General features: G+C 43.5%; 1 protein-coding gene across 1 annotated transcript; it reads right to left on the bottom strand.

The window, feature by feature from the left end:
• Positions 1 to 1,253: 1,253 nt before the first annotated feature.
• MSL1 (MSL complex subunit 1) lies at positions 1,254 to 24,344 on the bottom strand. Its single transcript, XM_066629115.1, has 8 exons — positions 22,847 to 24,344; positions 17,560 to 17,786; positions 15,332 to 15,708; positions 9,478 to 9,542; positions 6,614 to 6,681; positions 5,931 to 6,055; positions 5,670 to 5,742; positions 1,254 to 4,102 (listed from the first exon to the last, which is right to left on the bottom strand). Exons 1-8 carry the CDS (start codon positions 23,627 to 23,629, stop codon positions 4,012 to 4,014), a joined length of 1,809 nt encoding a protein of 602 aa, XP_066485212.1. The 5' UTR covers positions 23,630 to 24,344; the 3' UTR covers positions 1,254 to 4,011.

The raw sequence follows: 24,344 nt of genomic DNA, 5'->3' as shown, positions 1-24,344 counted from the left end.
GGGCGGGGGAGGGTGAGCCCGGGAGAATCCCTCGCCTGTGCTGGCTGGCATTACGCTTTCAACACTGCGACAGTGACATCATGGCTGTTTATCATGCGGTGCCGCTGCTGCTGCAGCCAGGAGGAGGAGGATGCAAGAGCAGTGAAGGCGAGGCTCTCAGGACCGCAAGGCACCAACCAGCCCACGACCCCCGGACGACCTTGCAACCATTCCCCCCTTTGCTTTAGTACTGTACTAAAGCAACATCATCGCCCACCCAAGGCATGAGGAAAGGAACTCACAGCCCTCCTCCTCCTCTGTGATTGCTGCTGACAACGCCCCCTCTGCCGTTTACTCAGCGTGCAATCCTAAACACACTTTCTTGGGAGTAAGCCCCACTGAATGTAACAGGACTCATTTCTGAGCAGACACGCATAGGACCCAACTTTTCAGCGCCGATGCAGCTGTGATGCAGCCCCGAGAAGGGAATACACATTCCCTGAGTGCCCTCCCCACCAGAGGATGCAGCACATGCCACATCAGCGCTGCCAAGTGGGATAGGATCAGGCCCTTAGTAGGTGCAGCTCAGTCATTCAGCCTCTTAGAACATGCTTCTTCTGACCTCAGCATCACTCAATACAGTACTTGGAAAGGGTGGTGCTGGTGTGAGGCTGCGGAATGAGCATTCACCTCTGAAAATTCAAGTTGAACTCCTTTGGAATTGGGGTATTTTTTGCACTAAAAGAAATAATTGTCTATTCTTGCCTGGGAACACAAAAAAGTAGTCTATTTTCCCAACCAGTGGCTCTTGTTGGGAACCGGGTTGGTCTTCTGCATCTTTTGACAGTCTGCCAAAATTCTGTACAACCATCTTATACACAGTACAGTATTTCATAGCCTTTTGCACTTTCTTCTCTGTTTTTGTGCGCCAACATGGGAAACCACTTCAACCATCTGACAAATTGGGCTGTAATCATGAGTATTTGAAGGTGCCTTATATCTGAGTTAGGCCATTTGGGCCTTCAATCTAGCCCAATATCCTATTCTGCCCTTCAGTGGAAGTAACATGGAGGAGAACAGGGATGTATCAGTTTCTTACTATTTGGAAGCCATCCTGTAGAAAGGAATCAAAAGAAAACGAAGCAAAACAAAACGAAAACCAACATAGAAGCAGATTTTGGTCCTCAAAATTTTATCTCATCTGTCAAACTAGGCACATGAGACATGACAAAAGCATTAATATCCTTTTTTGTTTTATTGTAAAAAAATGATTTGTTTCAATTTTAAACATACAAGCAGAATTTCTCTTTCAATACTCCCTGTTAACACTGTTAAACAGAAATGAACTGAAGCAAAACTTAAAAAAAACATTAACAGCCACAAATTTGGTATTTACAAACTTTTTTTCCTTTATAAGATATTTACAAGACAACAGATTTTACATATTTAAAATGGTATCAAAAAGGATGCAAAGGGCAGAAAAACAAAAAAGGGAAGAAATTACACTTTTTTTTTGTTAAAGAACTACCATAAACTTGGTTAAAGAAAGAAACATTTTGTTTTCAAACCAAAAGTTTGGATCTAAATTTGCAAGGGCTTTTCATTAATACAAATTTCACAGTGCTGTATCCCCTATAGGGAAGAAAGACTATTCCCTCCACCCTGGCTAACATCCACTGCACATTCTTGGCACGCACCCCTACCTACTTTTGCAAGCCTACCCACCCCTTTCTTAGATATAAGTTGCATGTGTTAGTATTAAAATGGGACTCTTCATGAAAGCTGGCATGTATCTGATAGTTTGGGGAGGGATTTCTTTTTCTGTTTCAGGAACATACTGTTCCATGTTTGATATAGCCATATTTTAGGATAAGTAGAAACTGTTCTTCTCCCTTCACATGGACCCAAGAATTGCTCCCTCAAACTCTCCAAGTTTGCTTAGAAAAGGAAGTAGGTTTAAGTCTTGGCAAAACTAAGCTCTGAAATCAACAATACCTTCAAGAAGCCTGTGCCTAAGTCTTGCTTGTCTTATACCTCTAGACTTGTAACAGGGCAGGGGAGGGGGTTTATACCCTTAAACAATGCATGCTGGCATGCTAAAAAGCAAGAGACCAACACATTCTTATTAAAATAAAATTAGGCAAGCTTTGTGTACAACCTCAACTACACAGGTTACATAAAGAGAGAATCTGTTATTCTCCTTACAGAGTCTAAATCATATGCAACCTTGTTACCTGATTGTGCTACCTTCTGAAATCCCATAGAACATAATGCAGAATTGGAGCAACAACTAGAAATATTTGACAGTTGGAAGTGAAAACCAATTTGTTGAATAGCTGCCCCCTGCTCCACATTCCTAGCATTTAGAGATAGCAAACATTATTCAAAATTTGAAATCTCAAACAACTGAGAAAGTGAGACATGACTCTTTTTCCCATTTACATACAAGTTTCATGAAGAGGTTAGCTTCACTGCTATTTATGCAAGATAATAGTGGTTCCAACAAATGGAATCAGGAAGATAAGAATGTGGGATTACTAAGAATGTGGGCTTCTCAGGAGAGGATAATGGTTTTATCTCCACTTACTGTAAGAATTTAAAGGGATGGCATCTACATTTTTAAAAATGCCAAGTGAGTTTCAAAGAGACACAAATTAAAGTTTTAGATGTTACACTCTGGCTTAACTCTGTCTTCACAAAATAAAGGCGGGGGGGGAGGAGAAGGCAGACTTCCTCCAGTGGGAGTGATTTTCTGTAGCTCATTGTATTCAGCATAATTTCACCTTTAACTTTTCTAGAAATTGTCAGTAGTCAGGTTGTAGCACACCTCAGACGGGCAGGGAGAGGGAAGAAACAATCGTTTTCAAGAGACACCTTCAAGCTAAACCACTTTATTGTGGGTTTGGGGGAAAAATCTTTTTATGCTACCTCACCTATAGTTGCCCCTCCCTACAGCAGCAAGTTGCTGCATCTGATTGAGGAAGGTAGCACACGGTGTTTGTTAAGCAATTAAGTTGTTCAAGCCTAAACTCGGGCACCTTTGATACAGTAAGGGAAGCCTATTTTTAAGACATCATTTTGTGCCCCTTGAAAATGCTAGGAGTCCAATTATTTACCCAAAATGTCCAGATCCCAAATGCCAGCAATTCTGGCAGTGCTGCTACATATCCATTAAGAAATCAGAATTGCATATAGAGGGTTTTTGTTTTTTGAAACCAACAAGTTAGACCCTGCTCCATTTGGCAGAGGGAAAGAGAGAGATCACCAGCAAAAGAAAACTCTGGAGAAAAGCTGGCACTGCATTGTTAATACAGGATTATGCCATAGTGCGACACAGTCATCAAGGCATGCAGCCTTTAATTATTAGAACTAAGATGTCAAGTTTTAAGTGACCCGCTGTCCTTTGATCAGAAGCAGAAGGCATGAACAAGGTTAGTTATACTCATACAAAAAAATTAAAAAGCCACATTACCACAGGAGCATATGAAGAGCCAAATGAGGCAGGATGAAATATATGGAGGTCAACTGGGAATGTCTCTGCTTGCCCAATGTACCTTGACAAGTGCCCCCCCCCAACAAAGCTCTTAGCTTGTACACTAAATATTTTTAAGGACCTTATTAATTTTTTAAAGGAGGATGGGCATGACATGCTTGAGAACTTACAAATGAGAATAGTTTCATTGTATTTTTTTGCTTCTCCAGCTTCCACAGCTTCTAACGGACCATGATGGCAGCAGTTATCTAACGGAGCTCAACCAAAAAGTGCACCCCATACTGCCAACCATGTTGTCCCCATACAAACTTCCAGTACTTTCTACCAAGTAAAGGAAAAAACAGTGACGAAGTTTAACTGGAAGTGAGGGGTGAAAAGAGATCATAAAAACCATACATAAGCATAAAAAATATTTATAGTGAACAAGAATGTACATCAAGGGGGAAAGGTTGACATGACAGAACATAAAACAGTTCTCAGCCATTTGCTGCAAACAGCACAGGCCAACCACTGAGTAGAGATCTCTCTACTGGACATGCCTATTTCCTGCATGTCCGGTGAGGTGTCTGTTTCTTTTGCATCTCTAACCGGCAACGGCTTCGCTCATCCAGCCATGGCAGCTCAAAGTTCCTGTGAGACAAGAAGTGGCCCATTTAAAATGGTAAAATGATAGCTTTTTAGTTTATGCCATTTCCAATGCATTATGCAGTGTTGGATTTATAGTTCTATTACTAGATGTTTAAAAAGGACTAAAAATTTGAGCTATGTTTAAACAGCACATAATTTACTGTATTTTAAAGAATATAGTGGATACTGAATATGGCTGCTGAAGTACTCATCTCTAGCACTCTTCTTTTGAATTTGTTACTATTGCATGTGGAAAAAACGTTAACCAGCTGGAGAGATTATGAGAATTAGAAATTAGGACAACTGCAAAACCATGAATATGAGCTTCACTCTTTTAGCCACTGTATTTATATCACTTAACCAACATGTATTTCGGTACTGTACCTCTGTACTTTTGAGGTATAGAAATTGATAAAGTCATGGTTCTAAGGATCCAAAAAAGAACACAAAGGACAAAACAATGCAACCTACGTAATGCCCATCTCTGGCCTGAGGGCTTGGGGAACCTCATCCTAAACAGTTAGAAGTGGGGAATGATGGATTGATTTATTTTCCTTCCTTCATGTTGGTTAAGTGATAAATAACTATACCATCCTTAATAGGCTCCCCCCAAAGACAGGATTGCTCTTGGGTAAAAGTGCACTTCATCCTTTGCCCCTGTTCCATACAACCAGCACAGTAGGCATTCTTCCTCCACTCCTCAGTATCATATGGCACTATCATATGCAGGGCCTGTACTGGTATAACGTGTATTCTGCCGGCGCACACTGTTGCAAAAGTGCTGTAAAGCACTTTGGTACAGTGCAGAGAGCCAACATGCTGGTGGGAAGGCCAGAACCTTCCTGCGTGTGCCATCAGTCCACCTGCCGGACCAGGTAAGTGCAGTGCAAAGATGGGGTATCCTAATCCCTTCCCCAGGCCTGATCTGCCTGCATGAATCAACTAAGACTTGTGCTAGAGATATTGCTGGTGCAATTCCAAGTATCACTGGTGTAGTTCCAACCCACTGTGCCTGCTGGGACTTATCATGGGGTAAGGGGACAAATGTCCCCTTACTTCAAAGAGACCTTCAGCAGCCAAAGTGCCCCTGCAAGGTGCTCCATAGCCCATGCCAACACCACTGCATCACCGCACAGGGATTGGGTTGTTAGGGTGCAATCCTATACACACCTATGTAGGAGTGAGTTCTGCTGAACACAATGGGGCTTACTCCTGAGTAGACATGCACAGGATTGCACTGATAGATATGTTCAAGTCTTTGCCTTCCAGATGTATCCCCCTCCACTGCTTGCATAAGCAACTCCTCCCATCCACATGGAGGCCCAGGTCTTGGAGGCCCCTTCTACTGCAGTGGGGCAGAAGTTCTTGATGCTTCATACAGCGTTAAGAGACTTGGAAACTGTCCAACACATTCAGAGTGCAATAGTGGACCAGTATCCAGAAGACAGCAGAGCATGCAAGCAAGATCATCTTCTCAAAGTGAAGAAACCCCACAATTCAAACCCCATCATTTCTGTAAAGCACATGTGCAACTTCCTTTAATGCAGACACAGTGTACAAGTGTACTTACTGTGGGGTTAATTTTGGTAGTGGTCGGCCAAATGCTACAACAGGTAAGTAAGGGGTGATCAGCAAACTTTCAACTAGAAAGAGAAAGAAAGAACATGAAACATGGTTTAACTAGTAACAGTACTTTCTCACAATCATATGTGCAATGCATTTTTGGATAACACTAGTTTTTACAGCAGATTTCTTCTCTCGGTGCTTCACAAACCAGTTTTTTGCATACAGAAGGTGGGAGAAAAAACCTACAAGCCTTAAAACCACTTACCATCATCAGATTCTGGAAAAAATGAGGTAACTTCAGGCTCAGATTCCTGAATTCCTTTCTTTTTATACATTCTGAGTTGCAGTCGTTGCAAAATTCTTTGCTCTCGAATCCTCTGAATATCCCACCTGGGCAGAGAGAAGAGGGAGAAAACACAATGTACTTTAATTAAACTGAGAGCAGAGAGTTATGGCTAAAAACCACTGATCTCCACTTTTCTAATTTAAAAAAAAACCCTATATCAACATAATGCGGCTAGGTGATGCATATATTACTACTAGTGTGGGAAAGTACATATTTGCAAATTACATTGGCCAACTATAAAATTTCAAAGGGTTATCCTGAATTCTTATACTACAAAGAATCATAAAACTTCCTGCTTAGCAATTATGTCTTTAAAAGGGTATCTCACACTTTCCTTATCCTTACCCTGTACCCAGACTCATCAAAACCCCCAAAATGCATTGTAACAGCTAGAAATATTATAACTATTTGAATATATTCCAGATACACAAGGTCTTAATAACACACCCTCCAGGCTATTTATATCTTGTTCCCCCTTAATAGTTTGCAATGGATGTACTCCTATTAAGGACCAGAGTCAAGTACTGGATGTAGAGGCTGTGCACTTAGAGAAAAGCAACTGTCTCAAGCATCCTGCATGCACAGCTGCATTCTCTCCTTACCGTTTTCTCCTCTTCTCATCCAACTCCAACTTGGCATGCCGTTTGGAGAAGACACTGTCATCCAAGTTCTGTAAAATTTGGCAAGAGGATAAATAATTTAACCTGGTGCTAATGTCATCTCCCACGGCTTTTAGAGAGCACCAAGTTTTCATCACCATAATTTTCATTTTCCTTCTTAAAAAAGATGATGAGGCCCTTCTTGCTATTAATCACTTGCTCTCTGAGAGGAGGCCTCTTGCTATTACCATGCTATCTCTCTTGTTCTATCTTGTGTCACTCCCCTGCTCCCCAAAAAACAACATCAAAGATTTTCAGGGTAGTCAGTTTTTCTTTTGGCAGGGCTCCTATATCTTTATAACTGCATGACATTGCACACACATGCACTAGTGCAGGGTTTCTCAAACTGTGGGCTGAGACCTGATTGTTGGTGGGTTGTAAAGCTGAAAATGACAAGCAGATAGTGGAGAAGGAAAACTCATCAAACCTTATGGAGAATGAACCACATTGCATGTAAGTAGGGAAACATGCCTTAATCCATTGCAAAGGGCAGGCCTAGAAGAATCCAATGCCACCAGAATGGTTCTGATCCAATGAATGCAGCCCCCTGAAAAACACCTGAGAAAGAGGTCCCTCCCTCCAAGATGACAAATGTACTGAGTCCTATGGAAAGGGAAACCAAGCAGCATGTTTGCATTTACTCGCAAGTAAGCAAATGGCTTGTGTTGAAGGTCAGGCAAAGGGGAATGCAAGGCCACCAGAATGGTCCCAATCCGATGAAAGTGGAGCTCAAAAAATGCTCCAGAAGGCAGCCCACTAAAAAGGATAGAAACAGGCTCGCACTGGTAAAGTGATTTTTTTCCCCCTTTTTTAGACAAGAAATCAACCCTGACTGTTCACTGGAAGGACAGATACTGAAGCAAAAGCTTAAATACTCTGAACCTCTCATGAGAAGGGAGGACTCTTTAGAAAAGACTCTGATGCTGAGAAAAAGGGACCGCAGAGAATGAGATGGTTAGATAGTATCACTGAGGCAATGAACATGAACTTGGATAAATTCTGAAAGTTAGTGATAGGAGGAGGCCTGGTGTGCTGTGACTTAACAACAACAACAAAAGCCAGGTGGGTCCAGATAGTGATATGGTTTCCATATAAGAATTTTAATTGAACTGGGCACTGGGTAGGGCTGAAAATCTTACTGATTTTTTTTTTGGCGGGGGGGGGGGAAGTTAAGTTATTGCAGGCAGGCTACAGAGAGAATTCACTTGGTGGAACAGGACTGGCCACTCCATCTCATCTCCCCTTATTTAATTGTTTTACTTTATTTATAATTATTTTAATTTGCTTGATGATATCACTTCCAGCCCTGACACCACTTCTGGTGGGTCCCGAACAGACTGTTATTTTTAAAAGTGGGTTCCAGTGCCAAAATTTTGAGAAACACTGCACTAGTGGGAAAGGTTTTACCTGCCAAGTTAAACAGGCAGAAGAAAGCCCTATCAGAAAAAGAAAACAGGCAATCCTAAAGATGCCAGATTAGAGAGCAGAATGGGTGTGCCCAGACAGACAATTGGGTTAGAAAGGCTGAGCAAAGAGTTTTGCTTTAGCTCTTGTAGGGCATCTGAATAAAGACCAAGAAAATTAAACACCAGCTGTTGAACACATATCCATTACAAGAGTCTTACTGTACAGGTTCAGTCTTCAATTGGTAGTTTGTAGTTTTAAAATGTCAGTAGTTAGACCAAGCTACATTACACCCCTTAGTAAGAAGAAAAAGCATATATGCTTGTGGATGTTGCTGGTTTAAAGGCTAAGGGGCAGCAATAGATTATTTTGATCAAAAGAGGATGATGAATTGCTACTGGGATTTTGAATCTTCTTGTGATCCTGTAGGATTTTAGAATAATTGGGTTTTTTGGGATTTGTCTTTTAAAAGAAAAAAATATAGCATAATCTAAACCTGCAGGATAAAAAAATATCTAAAATATAATAAAAATTATTTTCCTGTAGGCAAGCAGCTTACAGACTTATCACTTCAGTTTCCCAATAGTATGCATATATTGTGTTAGCAGGAAAGAGTTGGGATATTTTGGTGCATTTCTCCTCTTCTCCTAGCAAAGCCAACTTAAGCATGAACACCAAAAGTTATAAATACTATAGTAATCAAAATGCAGATTACATGGCAATGTTGGCAACCAGACTCTGTCACAAAATCCCGTTATCTTAAAGTTTTGATCTGCAAAGTTTATCCTTATTTCAACAGGTAATTCAGAATATGCATTGTGAGGTCCAACAATGTCAACCTCTTGGACATTCAGCATTTACCCCTAGAATCAAGTAGGGTGAAAGTCAGGTTTTGAAAACATAACATTTGACTTGAAGACAAAGTGGCTATTTCATTAGTCCCACATACATAAGACCAACAAAACTGCCTTGTTTGGATTAATGGGCCACCTGTCTTATATTAAGGGCAAGCACAGGCTTATTGATCAAGTACATGATGCTGGAAGAATGAAAAATTCATTTAATTAGACAAGCAGCATGGGCTGTTTCATGAAGTGTACAGGCCCCATCACAAATGTCTGTAAAATTGCTTGGGTGCTGGTTGGATATCTGTTCAGAATGGAAAGAAAGTTCAGAATATAGTGTCGTCTTTACAATCGTAGAGGGTAACTTTACACGGCAGCATGTCTAGCGATGACTCGAACAGTGGCCTAGCTGGCCAGTTTCCAACATTCACAAGTGGTTTTCCACAGCGTCTCTCTGGTCCTCCTCCCATAGCTACTGACTTGCCTCCCATTCCCAACCATCAGCCTAGCAGGGCTATTTGCATTTCTAGTTTTGATGCTAGATATCTACCGACATACCTCCAAAAGCTCCAAAGGATTCAGGTCTCTTAGAGGCTCTACCATGTGGTCCCTCCATGACGGAACTGGAAGGAAGAGAAGAGTGTCAAAACCACAACTCTTGAGAGCTTTTCCTGTAGAAAATGAATGCTTGAGAGCACAGCATCCACTGCAACGTTAAACCAAACTTTTTAAAAAAGATTTGTGTAGCATTGTTAAGCTGATTGCTTGCCTGCCTTTTTCCTATGTACAACTCTACATGCAGAAATCATTAATTATTACGGTCCTCTTCAAAACTGTGTAAGACTTTTCCAGTATTGCTCACATGGCAATTTTTGTTTTGAAGGTATCTTTCCCATCCCAAGTGCTCAGGATGGGTTACAATCTGTTGTTATTCTATTGAGCTGAATCCTAAGAATCATGAACAAGTCCCAATGAAATTAGAGGAAATTAAGTCATTTCTGCCCAACACTGCATATACACAACAGGGATCAAAAGTGTACACCTGTGGGCTGGACAGAAATGCGTTAAGTTTGTTACAACTAACTTATCTCATTGATTTCAGCAGTGTTTATGTCAGGAATCCTTTCTTATGATACTTCCCCAGGCCACCCGCTGAGCTTTATGGCTGAATGAGAATCTCAAATAAGGACCCACATTTACAATATGGAGTTAAATGTGCATCCCGATTTGAGATTCTCATTCTGCAATAAGCAGAATCAGAATTATTCAGAAGAGTGAGGAACATCCATTTCTATATCATTTAACACACTTGGGTATACATGACTACTTACTACATTATAAAGATAACATGTTATATTTAACTAATGTGAGCAGGTTTATAAATTAAGCCTTTATTTTCAGTGTCCCAGAATACCAACAATTCAGAAATGCAATGATTCTTTTTTTCTGGCAAAAACCCATTGCTCGTTTATCCATCAGAACTCCAGTTTAAGAGACTTTGCTGGTTAAAAGAATCTGTGACTAGTTAGTTTTAAATGGACTACTCCAACTTTTCTCAACATTTGTCCTCCTCTGTACCACTTCACATAGTCCACCTATTTAACGTACGACCAGAAGTAACTGGCGATCACATCATTGCCATTTCAGTTCTGTGTTGCGAGGCCAGATGTGACATGACTAACATCAGTAAGAGGCTCAGGGTGGATGGGGAGGGCTTTTTTGAGCTTGGAAAAGCATGCTTTGGAGCCTCCTACTGCTGTTTATTGTGTCACATTCCTGGTCTTGCTGCTAGGTAGCAGGGGCCCAGGGGTCTTGTGAGTACCACCAGACAACACCTCAAGTACCACTGGTGGTGCCACTGGTTGAGAAACACTGAACTACTCTAAAAACCTGCTTGTCCATATTATGTGGTACATAAGTTGGTTGAAAGAAGTCAACTCTATTCTAATTTACAAGTGTTTCCCTATCTGGTTCCCATTTCTCACAAGTGATCTCCAAAGAGTAATCTACCAGCCTGCATTAATCTTTTGCTTTTTTTCTCTTTAAATTGACATGACTTTTCCACTAGCACACTTGAAAGACTGAATGGCAGCTTTCAGAAAGTTTTCCAGACATTTTCAAAGATGTTTGTTCTCAAAGCCATTTTGATGACCATTTATCTGAAGCCCACGACTGACCTGGGCCTTGGAACACAGGTCTCCCCCCAAGCCTGATTCCATCCAGTGAATCACACCAGCTCTTTTATTTAAGTTTAAATTAGCCCCAAGGAAAGCTGAGAACCATCTAAGTCTTGTAGTATATCCAATGCCACAGATGTTGCAAGGCTACAGTATGGATTTTTTTTTTTAAAGGATTAAACAAACTCATAAAAGACAATGGGTAGGAGCTATAATAGCCAAGAACGAAATCTCTATTCAGTAGCAGCATACCACTGAAGGTTTACAGTAGGGAGTGGCTAGATTCATTCTGCCCTGCTTGTGAGATTCCTGGGAGCAATTCTGCTTTTCTTTAATGGGCTGCTGGACTAGATGGGTCTTTGAGCTGATTCAGCAAGGGAATTTTTAGGTTCTTTAGCTTGCAGAAGTTTGATTTAAGAGTTGGCCCCATAGAACATTTCCTAAATGTCTCTCATTCTTAATACAAGATGGCAGGAACAGCTCAGGTAGACAGGATTAAGGCAGAAGAAAGGAATTGAGGGCAAGTTAGGCCTCTAGTTTCTTGTTTATTCTATTAAGCAAATGCTGACTGGATTTTAAGAACAAGCAGCTTGGAAGAGGAAGAGGTTTCGGCAACCTGCTGTGCAAGGAAAAAAATCTTTCTCAACCTTCAGAAGGAAATTGCTTCACAGCTTTTAAGAAATGTGTCTTGTTTAACATATGATTAAAAAAGACAAAGAAATACAAAACTGCAAGACAGCTCAGTTTAATCTAGATACAAGTATGGAAGAAGGGGAGTCAGTTTCACTTGCAAATCTTCAGCTTTATCAAGAGAAGCTGACAATCTTTAGAGCTAGATTTGAGAGGCTTTAGGAAGCCCCCCTATCACCCTGAATAAGAATGGTGGTGAATGAGTGTTGACACCACAACTTGTAAAGAGGGAGGCTACTTCCCCTAATTGGGAGAAACCCAATCCTAACAGAAAAAGAAAATCATGCTCCTGTCAAGGAGGAGATAGCTGTTTTTCTTCTTCAGAGTAGGTCCACTGAAAAACCCCATTTGCCAAAGTGCAAGGAAAGTAGTACACAAGCAACACAGTTGCTCTCTGAGGGAAAGCAATCAATGCATGAAAACTTCTGCCATAGACCCCTCCTCTTTAGTTCCTAAAGGTATGAGGCAGAAGAGTTCTATCCTTAAAACAGGAGAAAAGAAGAGCCTGCAGTTATATTTACCTTTCCTCTTAAAAATAATCTCAGAATTTGTAAACTCTGGCAAAGTTATTTACATGGAACGAATTGGCAACTTGCTAAGAAAGTTAACAGTTAAGGAAGTATAGAAGGAAAATATAAAAGCAATTTGCATAAACTCACTCAACAGTTAGAGAGCCAAAAATCCTTTCTATCTGCTAATCTATCTGGTGGTAGGAAAAGTAGAGGCACTAAAAGTGAAGGCCCTTTGCTTTAAATGGGAAAACGTGGGTTTCACACTGTGCCATATATCTATTGACATAGAGATTGGCTTGGATTCTAATATCTGTTCCATTGAGAGAACGGAGTTGTTGAGAGATGGTAATCCTTCTGCAGCCCTGTAAAAATCTACTCCAAGGTTGAGTTAACCACTAGAACAGGTGGTTCTAGAACCACTAGAATATGGCACAGGAATGGGTGCAGGCACTGCTGCAGGAAGGGGGGGGGGAATTCAAACACATAAATGAAGCACCTTCCATGTGCACAAGAATAACTTAGGGTGCAATCCTGGGTCACCCTTAGGCAGGTATCAGTTCCTTATGCTGGCCTAGGATTGTTGCAAACATGTCCTAAGGGACATTTGTGCCTCCTTTAGAGTTGGGGGTGTCGGCACAAGGAAGCACATCAGCTTCCTCACACCACTTCCTGGACTTCGGCTGGTAAGCTGCGCCAACTGAGGACGACCGGCTCAGGAGGCTGGGGTGCAGGGGGAGGGCAGAATGAAGGTGCTCAGGGGCAGTGGGAGGACCAAGCCTGGGAGTGCGACAGGACTCAGATCCAGCACTCAGGCTGGATCCTAACCCATCCCCCTGGGCAGCCTGGCCACCTGGATCTGTACCATCTCTTTAGGTGGCACAGTTCCAAGTAGCCCCATAAGGGTAGCTGCTGCACAACACAGTGTAAGAGGAAAGAATTCCCCCTACGCCAGGTTGCATTGCAACTTCAGCTGGCCTGTCTGCTCCAGGACATGTTGGGATTGGGCTACCTGAATCCAATCTCTATTTCTAGTTCTCATGGTTAGAAAGTTGAAAATAATACAATGAATATGACATATGCAAAATATTGAATATTTGAAAATATGACGATGAATGCTAAAGGCTCAAATGTCAGACAAGATTTCTAGCTATCTATACCACAGATAAACCACTTTAAACTGTCATGCCTTTCCACTAGGAAATCTGATAACAGTAATTCTGCTAAGAGAACACTAATTTATAAACAAAAGAAATCCTAGAGCTTTCATAAGACTAATCACCAGGCTCTGTTTTCACTGCACTGCTCCCTATTCTTTTGATGTTCCACTTCCCAAGATGCCTTGACCTTGCACACTACATGCCTCTCTCCTTGCTCATTAGACATATTGCCACAATTCTGTAGGTTACACACATAAATATGCACTGTCTGTACATTTTGTGTAATGGATTCCAGGTCCAGAATACTTGAGGGAGAACTTGTTTTATTGATGCAGTGTCTATATGTGGGTTTGATAGTTTGCTGCCTTACCACACCTGCTAAATTTTAAAGAATTTGACAGCTGGGATGCTGCATGCCAAACATGTTCAGATGGTAGAGCTTGTGAATCCCAAATGAATGCCTGTTCTTCATGACCTCCAGTCACCTACTCATACAAGCATCTCACTGTCCATCACTTAGCCCATTCGTCTTCCACCACCTGCACTGCTCTTTGTAAAATATAAAATACAAACCTCCATATTTTATAGATACTTCAAACAATTTTTTTTAAAAATCATGAAAATAAAGAACATACATGCAAATAAGAAAGTTTGCACATATGGTAGTCATTTGCATAATTGATTGAGTGCAGAACTGAAGTTCCCTTTGTTTTCTCTGAAAAAAACGGTATAACCTTATGACTGTAGCATGACTTCACCCAACGCATACACACATATCTTCAGAATGTGACTTATTAGTAAAAATGGCATAAATTATGCAACTTCCAAAATTCTGAGCAATCCACTCTCTTAATTCTGCTTAAAACAGTTTGACTACAATCCAGAAGAACTGCATATGTACCCATAAGAAACGAGAGTTCTTGTTGCCTGTTTGCTGTTGTGCCTCTCCTAGTTGAGTAGTCTTCAACCTTTTCAGGCCCAGGACTTACCTTTAAAATAATCTTGTAATGCAAGGTCCAGTTTCGTGTTTTACTCATAAAGGTCTTCTCTCTCACTTCTACTCTTGATAACCCCTTCCCACCCTTTTAAAAAAATAAAAAGATGGCAGTCGCACAGATTCAACCCACTTCAGGTTATAGCATGACCTTGTTAGGGGTCATAATCCCGGTTAAAGACCAAAGTCCTAGTTGGCTAGGCAGGCTGGTTTTAAAATGAACAGCAACTTGGTTCATAGGTTTCGAGTGCTGCAGTGGCAAAATCTACAACTCTATCTGCAGGAACCCTTAGTCGCATGTAAAAGGGCTCTCCTGGAACACAGTCCAAATGGTTTATTAGCTATTGTCTGGGATAGAGAAAGGGAGAAAAAAAGCCTAAAACATTATTTTGGAACATTTTGGCAATACCAGAACTCTTGGCCACTCCAACAGGTGCACACTACTCAGCAAACAACTGTCTTGGGTGCGCCATTTTATCTAGTCTTCAACCACCACCAACTTGACTGGTAAAATGGTCATCATTTCTAGTTAGCGCATCCCCTATTACGAGAGGAGCAGCTTGCTGGCAAAAATGGATCACTACAGCATACACTGTGAGAGTAGTAAGCCACCAATGTCATATTTATTCAGAAATGTCATCACAGATCACGAGTGTCTGATCTTCATACATTGCCCACACCTGGCCTAGAGTCTTGTGGGTTTCAATGGCTTCCTTACTCCAGTCAGAGGTCCAGGACCTGCAACAGCACCACTCAGACATGGAATGTTGCCCCTGGTTGTCTCTGAAAGACTCTTAAGTAGACCCCAAAATGAACAAGTTGCACGCTCCCTCCAACCCACGGTAGGCCAACAACTACAAAGGCATTGAGCAAGCCTCTTACTTGCTACAGTCTCCTCCTTCTTGGGAGAAGGCTCTTGCAATGGCGAAGGAGGCGGCTGGTGCCACCGGCACAAGTACATTTCGGTGGTGGAAAGGTACGGCAAGTCTTCTATTTCACTGCAGGAACTCTTGTCCTTTGAATGGCACCCAGGTCCTTTCAGAGAGGCTGAGGATTTCAGCGGAGTGTCCCCCAATGATCGAGCTTTCTCAGGAGTCTCCTGACTTCGCAGTTCACGCCTGCTAACTGATTCAGTTAAAGAACTGCTGGGTTCCTCTTTCAATGGAGAAGGCTTTGGCGTTTTACATTTAACTTTTGAGAATTCAGCCACCAGCTTCTTCACTGGAGTTTTCCTTTCAGCACTTCCAAACGCAGATTTCCTGCAAAGGGACAGAGAAGGAAGTTTTATAGCAGCATTGACAGAGATGCAGTAGGAATTCCTGTCTCATCACCAAGCAGCTTAAGAACTAGGAGCCAAGTTCACCAATTTTCTACAAATAATGTTTCTATAAGGGGTTCACAAATTGACTACATCTACTATGCACTTCTTTCTAGCTATGTTTATCTCAGCCTAACACTCAGCAGCTCAAAAAAGAAGCCATCTGACATTGAATCAAAAAATGATTCAACAGCCAATGTAGAATATACCTAGGGCTGCAATGCACACTTCCAGTTAAGTCTGTTTAAACTCAGTGGGTAAACATGCATTGCACTGTAAAGATGTTGAGCAAGAGGCTTCATTTCACTGAGTGGATTGTACTCCCATCTAGAATGTAGGGACAATACTTTATAAGGATGTCACAGGAATTACTGAGAGTGTATGTGAGGCACTTTCAACCTCCTAAAACACTACACTAGAAAAACACTTATTACTGTTACTGTTCCTTTGGCTCTACCTAGGGCGCAATCCTATCCTGCACTGGAACAGGCAAGCCAGGAGGCTTGCTGTATCTAGTGCAGGATAGTGGCCAGAAGCAGCTCAGCCAGAGGTAAGGGGAAATACTTACCCTAACCTCTGGGTAAGGGCTGCTGGCCCCTATGGGTCTCCTCGGACTTGCGCCACCTCTTGAGGTGGCACAAGTCCAAGGAGAAAGGAGCGGCTTGAAGCCCCACTGCACACTCCCTGCTCACCCACCTGTCCCCCGCCCAGAAAAGCCTCTCCCCGCTGACCTTTTGTGCTTGCGTCAGCCCAGCATTCAAGAGGAAGCCAGCGCAGAGGCTTGCATCAGCCTCAGCAGGCCAGTGCTTCTCGGAGCGCTGGCCTGGCTGCCTCTAGAGCAGGGGTCTCCAAACCCCTTTATTTCTTGGGCTGTGTTGGTGCTTGGAGAAATCCTGGACATTTGAGCCCATTCATTCATTCGTTTCAGTCATTCATCGAAGTTCCATCTCCAATGTATTTATTTAAATTCTATATTTAATTTTTTTTTCTGGCCCTCGACACCATGCCAAATATTTGATGCGGCCCTTCGGCCAAAAAGTTTAGAGACTCCTGCTCTAGAGGAGACACAAACATGCCTTACGGCATGTTTGCGACCCTCCTGGGCCAGCGCAAGGGACTTGCGCCGGCCCAAATGCAGGTCAGGATTGTGCCCCTATTCAGTTATTGTCTACCCTCCCTACTAGCTGCTCTCCTCTCTAAGTAGAAAAGATTCTTGTGTGGAGATACCAAGAGTTGAACCATAGAGCTTCAACAGACAAAGCACATGCTACACTGCTGAACTATCCCCTCACTTCCTCCTCCCTGAAAGTGATAAAGATAGAAGGAAAAACATGGTAGGTTAATGCCTAGGCCCAGGGACTATTTTACACTCAAAGTGGACCACTCAAAGAGAAATGTTTCCTGTGTGTCACTCTCCTTGGGAGATAATTGCAACTGAGAACATTATTAGAAGATATAAAAACAGTTTAAAACTAGATTTAACAGTTGTAGCTTCCTTCCAAGAACCTGGAAACTGTATATTTACAGGATGCCAACATTGTTAGAAATGTCCAGCCTTTTCACAGAAATTCAGTTTCCAAGGTTTCCTGGGTGAAAGTCCTGATAAACAGACTTGAAACTGGTTTAAATTTGTAATGGAGGCATTGGCAAGGACAGAGATGGGTGAGGTGATGCAGAAGAACTGGTCCCTGTAGTGGACTTTTAAAGACGAGATCACTCACAGAAAGCTAGATATTGGTAGCTTATTGCATACATATTGGTAAACTGGAAAAATAGATAACTCTGGCTTTACCGTTTGTGACCCTTCCCGTTCCTTCCATATGGAAAATGTTTCAAAGGCAGCGGCTGGGACGTCTCCAAGAGTTCTTGTGATGGGCACTCTACAGGCAACCTCTCTGCTATTTCAGGCTCTACCTTCTCCTCAGTTTCATACCCTTGAAATATCTTGTGTTTCTCACGCTCGTTGTCCTTTTTCACCAGCTGCATCCTCCTTTCCATACGCTCAATTCGAGCAAGGAGCTGAGAATGCAACATTGCAACATGGATGTTAAAGGTGACATTCTATCAACTAAATAACACTTTTCCTCAATACTAAAATTCATCCTACATTGGCATTTGAGGGAAAGGAACAATGAGTTACACGTGTCCAGGTCTTTTTATACAATTGATCTTGCAATATTTTCCTTTGCTTCCATCTACAAGTTCTGCCAGGGGGAGAACCTATTATAGTCAGTTCTCACTATCTGTGAATTCGCTTATCTGCAAGGGGCAGAACTGCCATCTGCTCTCATTATCTGTGACTCTGTTCTCATTATCCACTAATACTGTCTGGATTGGATCAATTTTCATTGAACAGGCATTGGTATTGGCCCATGGAGAATCATCAGACAGATTTGTGTCAGTTTTTAGACTTGCCCCACCATCTTGGGCACCATCTCAGGGACTTCAGCTGAACCTTCACAACCCTGGTGATGATGAGGGGTCTGGAAGGTTACCTGAGGGCTGCCCTGGGGCTGGGGCAAGCCCAGGGTAGGAGCCAAGAGACATGTGGAGGAGGGGGATGTGTGAAGCGACCCCCTTCCCTACTGCTGAACTCTGAGGTCTCATTGCTGGGCCAGCAACCTTCAATGAGTCCAAGAATATCCAGAACAAAGGAGGAAGCATCAGGTGTTGGAGATGTTGATGAGCCCTTGCTATCACTCAGCCTCACCAACTTCAAGTTAAGATTTAGGTTCATAAAGTGAAGGGGTCCCCTGGAACATAACCCAATTTTTTCCATAGTCTCAGTGATTCAATATCAGCTAATTGGTATCCATTAGGTTTTCTAAGAACCTAACCCTAGCAGATAAAGAGAACTGACTGTATATGGTTTCCTAAAGAAGGTTTGCCAACCCTTCTTCTTCCTCCATTTTCAACTAAAAACAACATGGGATAATATTCTTAATGATAAATACTACCCCTACACTTGAACTGTTTGTAACAATGTTACTAGAGTAGTAAACATTATACATCTTTGTCAGGATGCAGCTGTTGACCACAAAGAGAATGTTCCTCTTTACAAAGGAACTCTATGGTAGCTGCTATCACTGTGTGGATAGAGTAACCAATGAGCATTAACATGGGATAATGGGGAAGCATAGCAGATTACAGCGGGTAACACATATTTTGCTGTCTTAAAAATTAAACCTATTTCTAGGTTTATTTGGGGGGATGATTCAAAAAAATGGCATCAGTTTGGTCCCATCACGTCTAGTTTCAGAGATATGGCATAGCCTCAGTGAACAAGCTTGAGAGGAAGCCTAAGCGATGGCTTCCTCATAAAGAAGAAACTGCTTGAACCATTCACTAATGAGGTTATGCTATATCTCCAAAATTAGATGTGATGGGACAAAACTGATGCCATTTTTTGAATCAGCACCCCAAATTCATATAAAGCCAACAAAAATTTTGAAAAATGTTTTTCGCAGGCCTGTATGAGAAAAGAGAATGGATGCTCCAGTAAGTGAGGAGACATTTTGAAAAAGTCCTGTAGACATGTCTTACAGTAACAAAGGAAAATGATGTGAACATAGGCTACCTGAGCATCCCACCTACAGTGACAGACATATGGTAATATATTCATGGTTTCAAAGCCACAGAGCACCAGATTCCCATGCCACAATCATATCTGTTCTTAGAAGCTGGCACATGTACTACACTCCCTTGTTAAAATACAAAATAATTTTTAATGTTTAGTTCTTCCCAGCTCATATTCATTAGATGGCACTGGGAACAGGTCCTGTCCCTATGGTTCTCAGCCACATGCTCTGAAGCAATCCCAGTGGGTAGCAAACAACACTTATACATCTGCACCTCAAGCTCTGCACCCAGCAAAGTCAGGATAATTCCTACAGCAGCTGCATAGAAATATGACAAAATAAAGAGCCAGTACTAATAGTACGTATAGCACCACAGTGACTAAAAATCTTAGAGTATTTATCTCATAGGGGATTAAATTGTATCAAAATATGGTCAGGATGGTGAGAGGTTTTATTGTATAATTTGAGTTTTGGGCTGTTAACTGCCACATTTAACATATTTAATCGTTATGTTGCCCATGTTGGTTGTGCATTGGTTTTGTTGTTATGCTGGACTGAGACTGTAATAAAGATTTATTTTAGCACTGTTGTTTTGAAGACTGATCTCAAACCCAAGTCAGTCGTGAATTCAGCTTATAGCTTTGGGTAAGTCACTCTCCACAGTTTTGCCTTCCCTATCTGTAAAATGGGGATAGGGAATAGTAAATATCCATTATTATTCTCCTGGGTCAACTCTCAGCTTTGTTTCTTTGTAAACAATGTCTTGTCTAGTCCTTTCCCCTTACACAAAAACCACATCATTTCTGTCCCCTACAGTACTTTACATACGACACAGCCAATAAAACCAATCAAAACCATAACATCATACAAAAGATGTTAAGTACTTCTTATTTATTGAAAAACATTTTTCTGTAAAGCTTCCATCAGAGCACACTGCACAGAAAATAAAAATGAGAAGATCACTCTAGATGGTTAAATCCAAGAAGTGCTCAATTATTTGTACAACTAAACAAAATACTGTACTGAGTTGAAGTTCAAATCATTTTGGCACCTCATAAAAGGAAAGGGATGACATGTGAGGGTGGAGAGAACCACTGCAGGTACTTTGTAAATCTGCAGTCAGCAGACGCAAGGACGACTAGCCCAGTAGCTCTAGTATCAGCCTGACTCACAAGCTTTGCATTTATCTGTGCCATGTGTGTTTTAGCTTCTTCAGGGTGTGGGATTTTTTTAAGCCTTTACAGGAGCATGCGAAGTGCTCAGTCTGCCATCATCACATCCTTTGACTGCAAAACAGCAACTAGCACCTCCATGTTGGTTAACTTTGCACAGGCCTGCTGGGAGAGGGATTTTTTTTTTTTTGCCAGATCATATAATTCTGCTAGCCAGTAAATATTAAACTGATGCCACTTCCTGCAACCAGAAGCTAACACTAACATCCCCCTACACACGTGCTTCAAACACAGAGTCTGAAGATCTGCCAAAAGGAAAGGGGGAACAGAAATATTTCTTTCCTTGACAATAATGGGTGCAGCAGCTGCAGGAACTAGGAAGAGGGGTCTATTTTTAGGCTACAGACGTGCCATGCATACAGGCCAAGACAACAAGCCTTTTGTGACAATTTAAAGACAGACAGATACCAAACAGTTTTTCTGAGAGTTTGGAAATGTACATTATGCACTAGAGTGCCTCTGCTGCAGGCAGAAGTTTTCTAAAAAAATAACCATAGCAACAATAAACTAACCTTCATTAGTAGCTGATCAAGAGGGTTTCCCCCAATCTTCTCTCTGTGCCCCATTCAGCTTTTATGGGGACAGATTAAGGGAAATATGGAGCACCTTCCCCCTTCCTGTAAACATCCCCTTACAGATGTGCTCTCAGCATATGAGCAAAACTCTGCATTAGAGCAGCTCTCATGTTACAAGGATCAGGGGCTCCAAACAGCTGGGGTTGGCACCACCCTGCCAGAAAGGGGCAATCAGACTGTAGGTGCACAGTGCAGAGGAAGGATGGAGGGGAGCACCTTCCAGAAATTAAGCATTAAAAAGTACACATTTTGCAAAACACATAATAAAAAAACGGGGAACTGGTGATTTCATTAAGAGGGAGGGAGAAATGAGTATCTGTAGAGGAACAAATATTTGGGCTGATTGCTAACCCAAACTGTAATATTCCTTTAAAAATGCACCAGTTAAAGGACTCTACCCTATCCTACTGCCCACATGGCACAGGCTGTAACTGGTTGTTTTTCTTAAACTGCTCTCCTACTCCTCTTCCCCCCCATGCTGCAGTACCAAGCCACGTCCCCTTTAAATTAACCCCACTTGTGCTGCATACCACCCAATAACACAGGCCTGCTGCTTTAAGTTAACTCTCCTGTTGCCAAAGTATTCTTTCATTTGGAGCCCCAAAGCCACAGACGCCCTCCCTCACCTGGCCAGCTACTGATTAACTCCTTGGTGACTATGACTTCTCCCAGATCCATTCCCACCCATTGTTTGCCTGCACTGTGCCACTGCCCTTAACACCATCTATCAACTACCCAGTAGGCCTTTCAGCTTAAACCCCAGGTTGTCAACCTCTTCCTAGTTGCTTGTTAACTGCCAGAGTGCCAAGTCCTTCTTAACACTTTGGATGCTGCAAGCTGCTTTCTAGTCCCATGAACTTCTGAGCTTCAACTGTCCTTGAATATTTAACTCTTCAACTACAGTACATTAAAGATACATTGTTGGTATTACAGTTCTACTATTAACTCAGTAAATATCAAGACCATACTTGGATTTTAATGACCCTTCACTTCTTTGCTATTTTTAACCTCCACTACCCCATATTGCCTTATGTCACATTCAGAACACACTAACATTAAGCAATTCCTTGATTAAGCCCTCTTTCCATGTGCCCTCACCAATTAACCCTTTATTTGCTAGAATTCAGTAAACCTGACCAGTCCTTTCCATATTAACCTTTAAGATACCACATGTTTCTCAAGGAACCATTTGAATTGTAGAGGATGGCCTCAAATGGATGTATGGCAAATGCATAGCAGCATACAGACTGAATAGCCTGTTGGTCACCTCTATCAAGATAATTATATACAACTCCCCTCAGTTCTTCCTTCAGGTCTCATTCTAGTGTATATAATATATGAGTCAATATGTTTATTTATACTCTTTCCAGACCAAGTTTTTAAAGTCATACTCCTCCCTTTTCGCCCCTCAACCAACACTTCCAACCTTTTCTCCAACCCCACTCCTGCTGAGCATCTATACCACTCCTTCATTAATCCCCATATGCCTCTGCGCTAATGTATATTAATCCCTCCCACTGTCAACACCAGGCTTCCATACCATACATGCCCCCACCCCGTTAACCCTTAACAAGCCAGCGTCTATCCCGCTCAACGTTCATCCATTAACCCTTGAACTGACGTTTTTCTTCAGATCCCTCCAACCTGATGAATGTTAACCCCTCCCGCTCCAACTTCCCCAGCCCCGAACTCACTGTGTCCCTCTCGGCCTTGAGCTCCTCGATCTCCTTCTCTTTGGCCTGCAACTGTTGCTGCTGCTGCTCGATAAGGTCCAGTTGGAGCAGCAGGATCTGCTTGAGGCAGGCCGCCTGGCTGGAGGCGCCCCCGCCGGCCCCCATGGGGCTCTTCCGAAGGCTGCTTCCACCGCCACCGGTGCTGCTGCTGCTGCTACCGCTTTTCCACTTGGCGCCAGGCTCCGAAGAGGCCGGCGATCCCCCCGCCGCTGCTGCAGGGGGTGGAGGAGGTTGCCCGGGCTCGGCCGTGGCGGAAGCCGGCGGGGGCAGCGGCGGAGGAGGGGGAGAAAGAGACGCTGGAGCTCCTCCAGGCCCGGCGTGGGGGCCGCCGCCGCGCTTGCCGCCTTTGGCGGCGGTGGCAGCGGTGTGTCCGGGCAGCACCGCCTGGTACTTGGAGGGGCGGGAGCTGCCGGCGGCATCGCCCACGCCCGCCTGCCGAGTGCTGCCCGCTGGGCACGGCGAAGGCACTAGGCCGCCCCAGCAGCAGCAGCCGCCGCCGCCACCTTCCTGCTGCTGCTGCCCGGGGGCCGCCGCCGCCGCTGCAGCCGCCGGGACGATGGCCCGGCCCTTGGGGCCCGCCGCCGCTGCAGCCACGGGGGCCGGCACGGGGATCTGGTTCTGTGGGGGAGGCGGAGGCTGGCGGAGATGCGGCGGTGGCGGCTCCTCCTCTTCCTCCGGGCCAGGCTCCAGCAAGCCCGGCCCCGTCGTTGCTGCCGTCGTTGCTTTATACACGGTGGATCTCATGGCGACGCTGCTGCGGCTTCAGGCTCCGGGTTCTGCGGCGGTGGCGACAGCGACGCCTCCTCCTCCTTCTCTCCCCGCCGGGTCCGGATCCCCCACCTGGACCCCTCGGGGGGCGCCGTCGCCGTCGCCCGCCCCACCAAGACCCATCGCCCCCCTTTCTTCCTACCCCACCTTTCTCCGGCCGGTTTGACCCACTCACCGACCCGCTCCTCTCCCAGCTGCAGCTGCCACAAGGACCATCCCTTCCTTTCCTTTTCTTCCCACCAAGCCCCGAACTGTTGGCGGCGAGGGGGGCAAAGGGGTGCCAGCCACCCACCCACGTTGCTGCAGGGAGAATATGGGGGCCTCGCTTCCCTAATGCTTACAGATAGAACCCCAGACTCCTAAGTTAGACCCCCCACCCACTGATATCCTTGGAATGCCCCTTTTCCCCCCCTCTCAAGACTCCCAGAAATAGAGGTGAGGGTGTCTGGAAGGGGGGGGCGTTTCTGCCCTTCTGATGGCTTCTGGGTTGCTCAGTGGTTGGGAATAGAAGTGTTTCTGGGGGTCCCTACAAGAGGCTATCCAAGGACACACCAGTCCCCACCCCCAGCAAGTATCACTGAGCGGGGGGGGGGGGGCTGGAATAAACCCACTCCCAACTGGATGTCCCCTAATTGGGGGGGGGGGCTATGAGTCCCTCTTAACCCCTGGATTTTTCTCTCCTGGATAAGGT

The sequence above is a fragment of the Tiliqua scincoides genome, chromosome 5, assembly GCF_035046505.1.
Source record: "Tiliqua scincoides isolate rTilSci1 chromosome 5, rTilSci1.hap2, whole genome shotgun sequence".
Taxonomy (NCBI): domain Eukaryota; kingdom Metazoa; phylum Chordata; class Lepidosauria; order Squamata; family Scincidae; genus Tiliqua; species Tiliqua scincoides.
The sequence above is the reverse complement of the archived record's forward strand: the minus strand, read 5'-3'. Positions and strand labels throughout refer to the sequence as shown.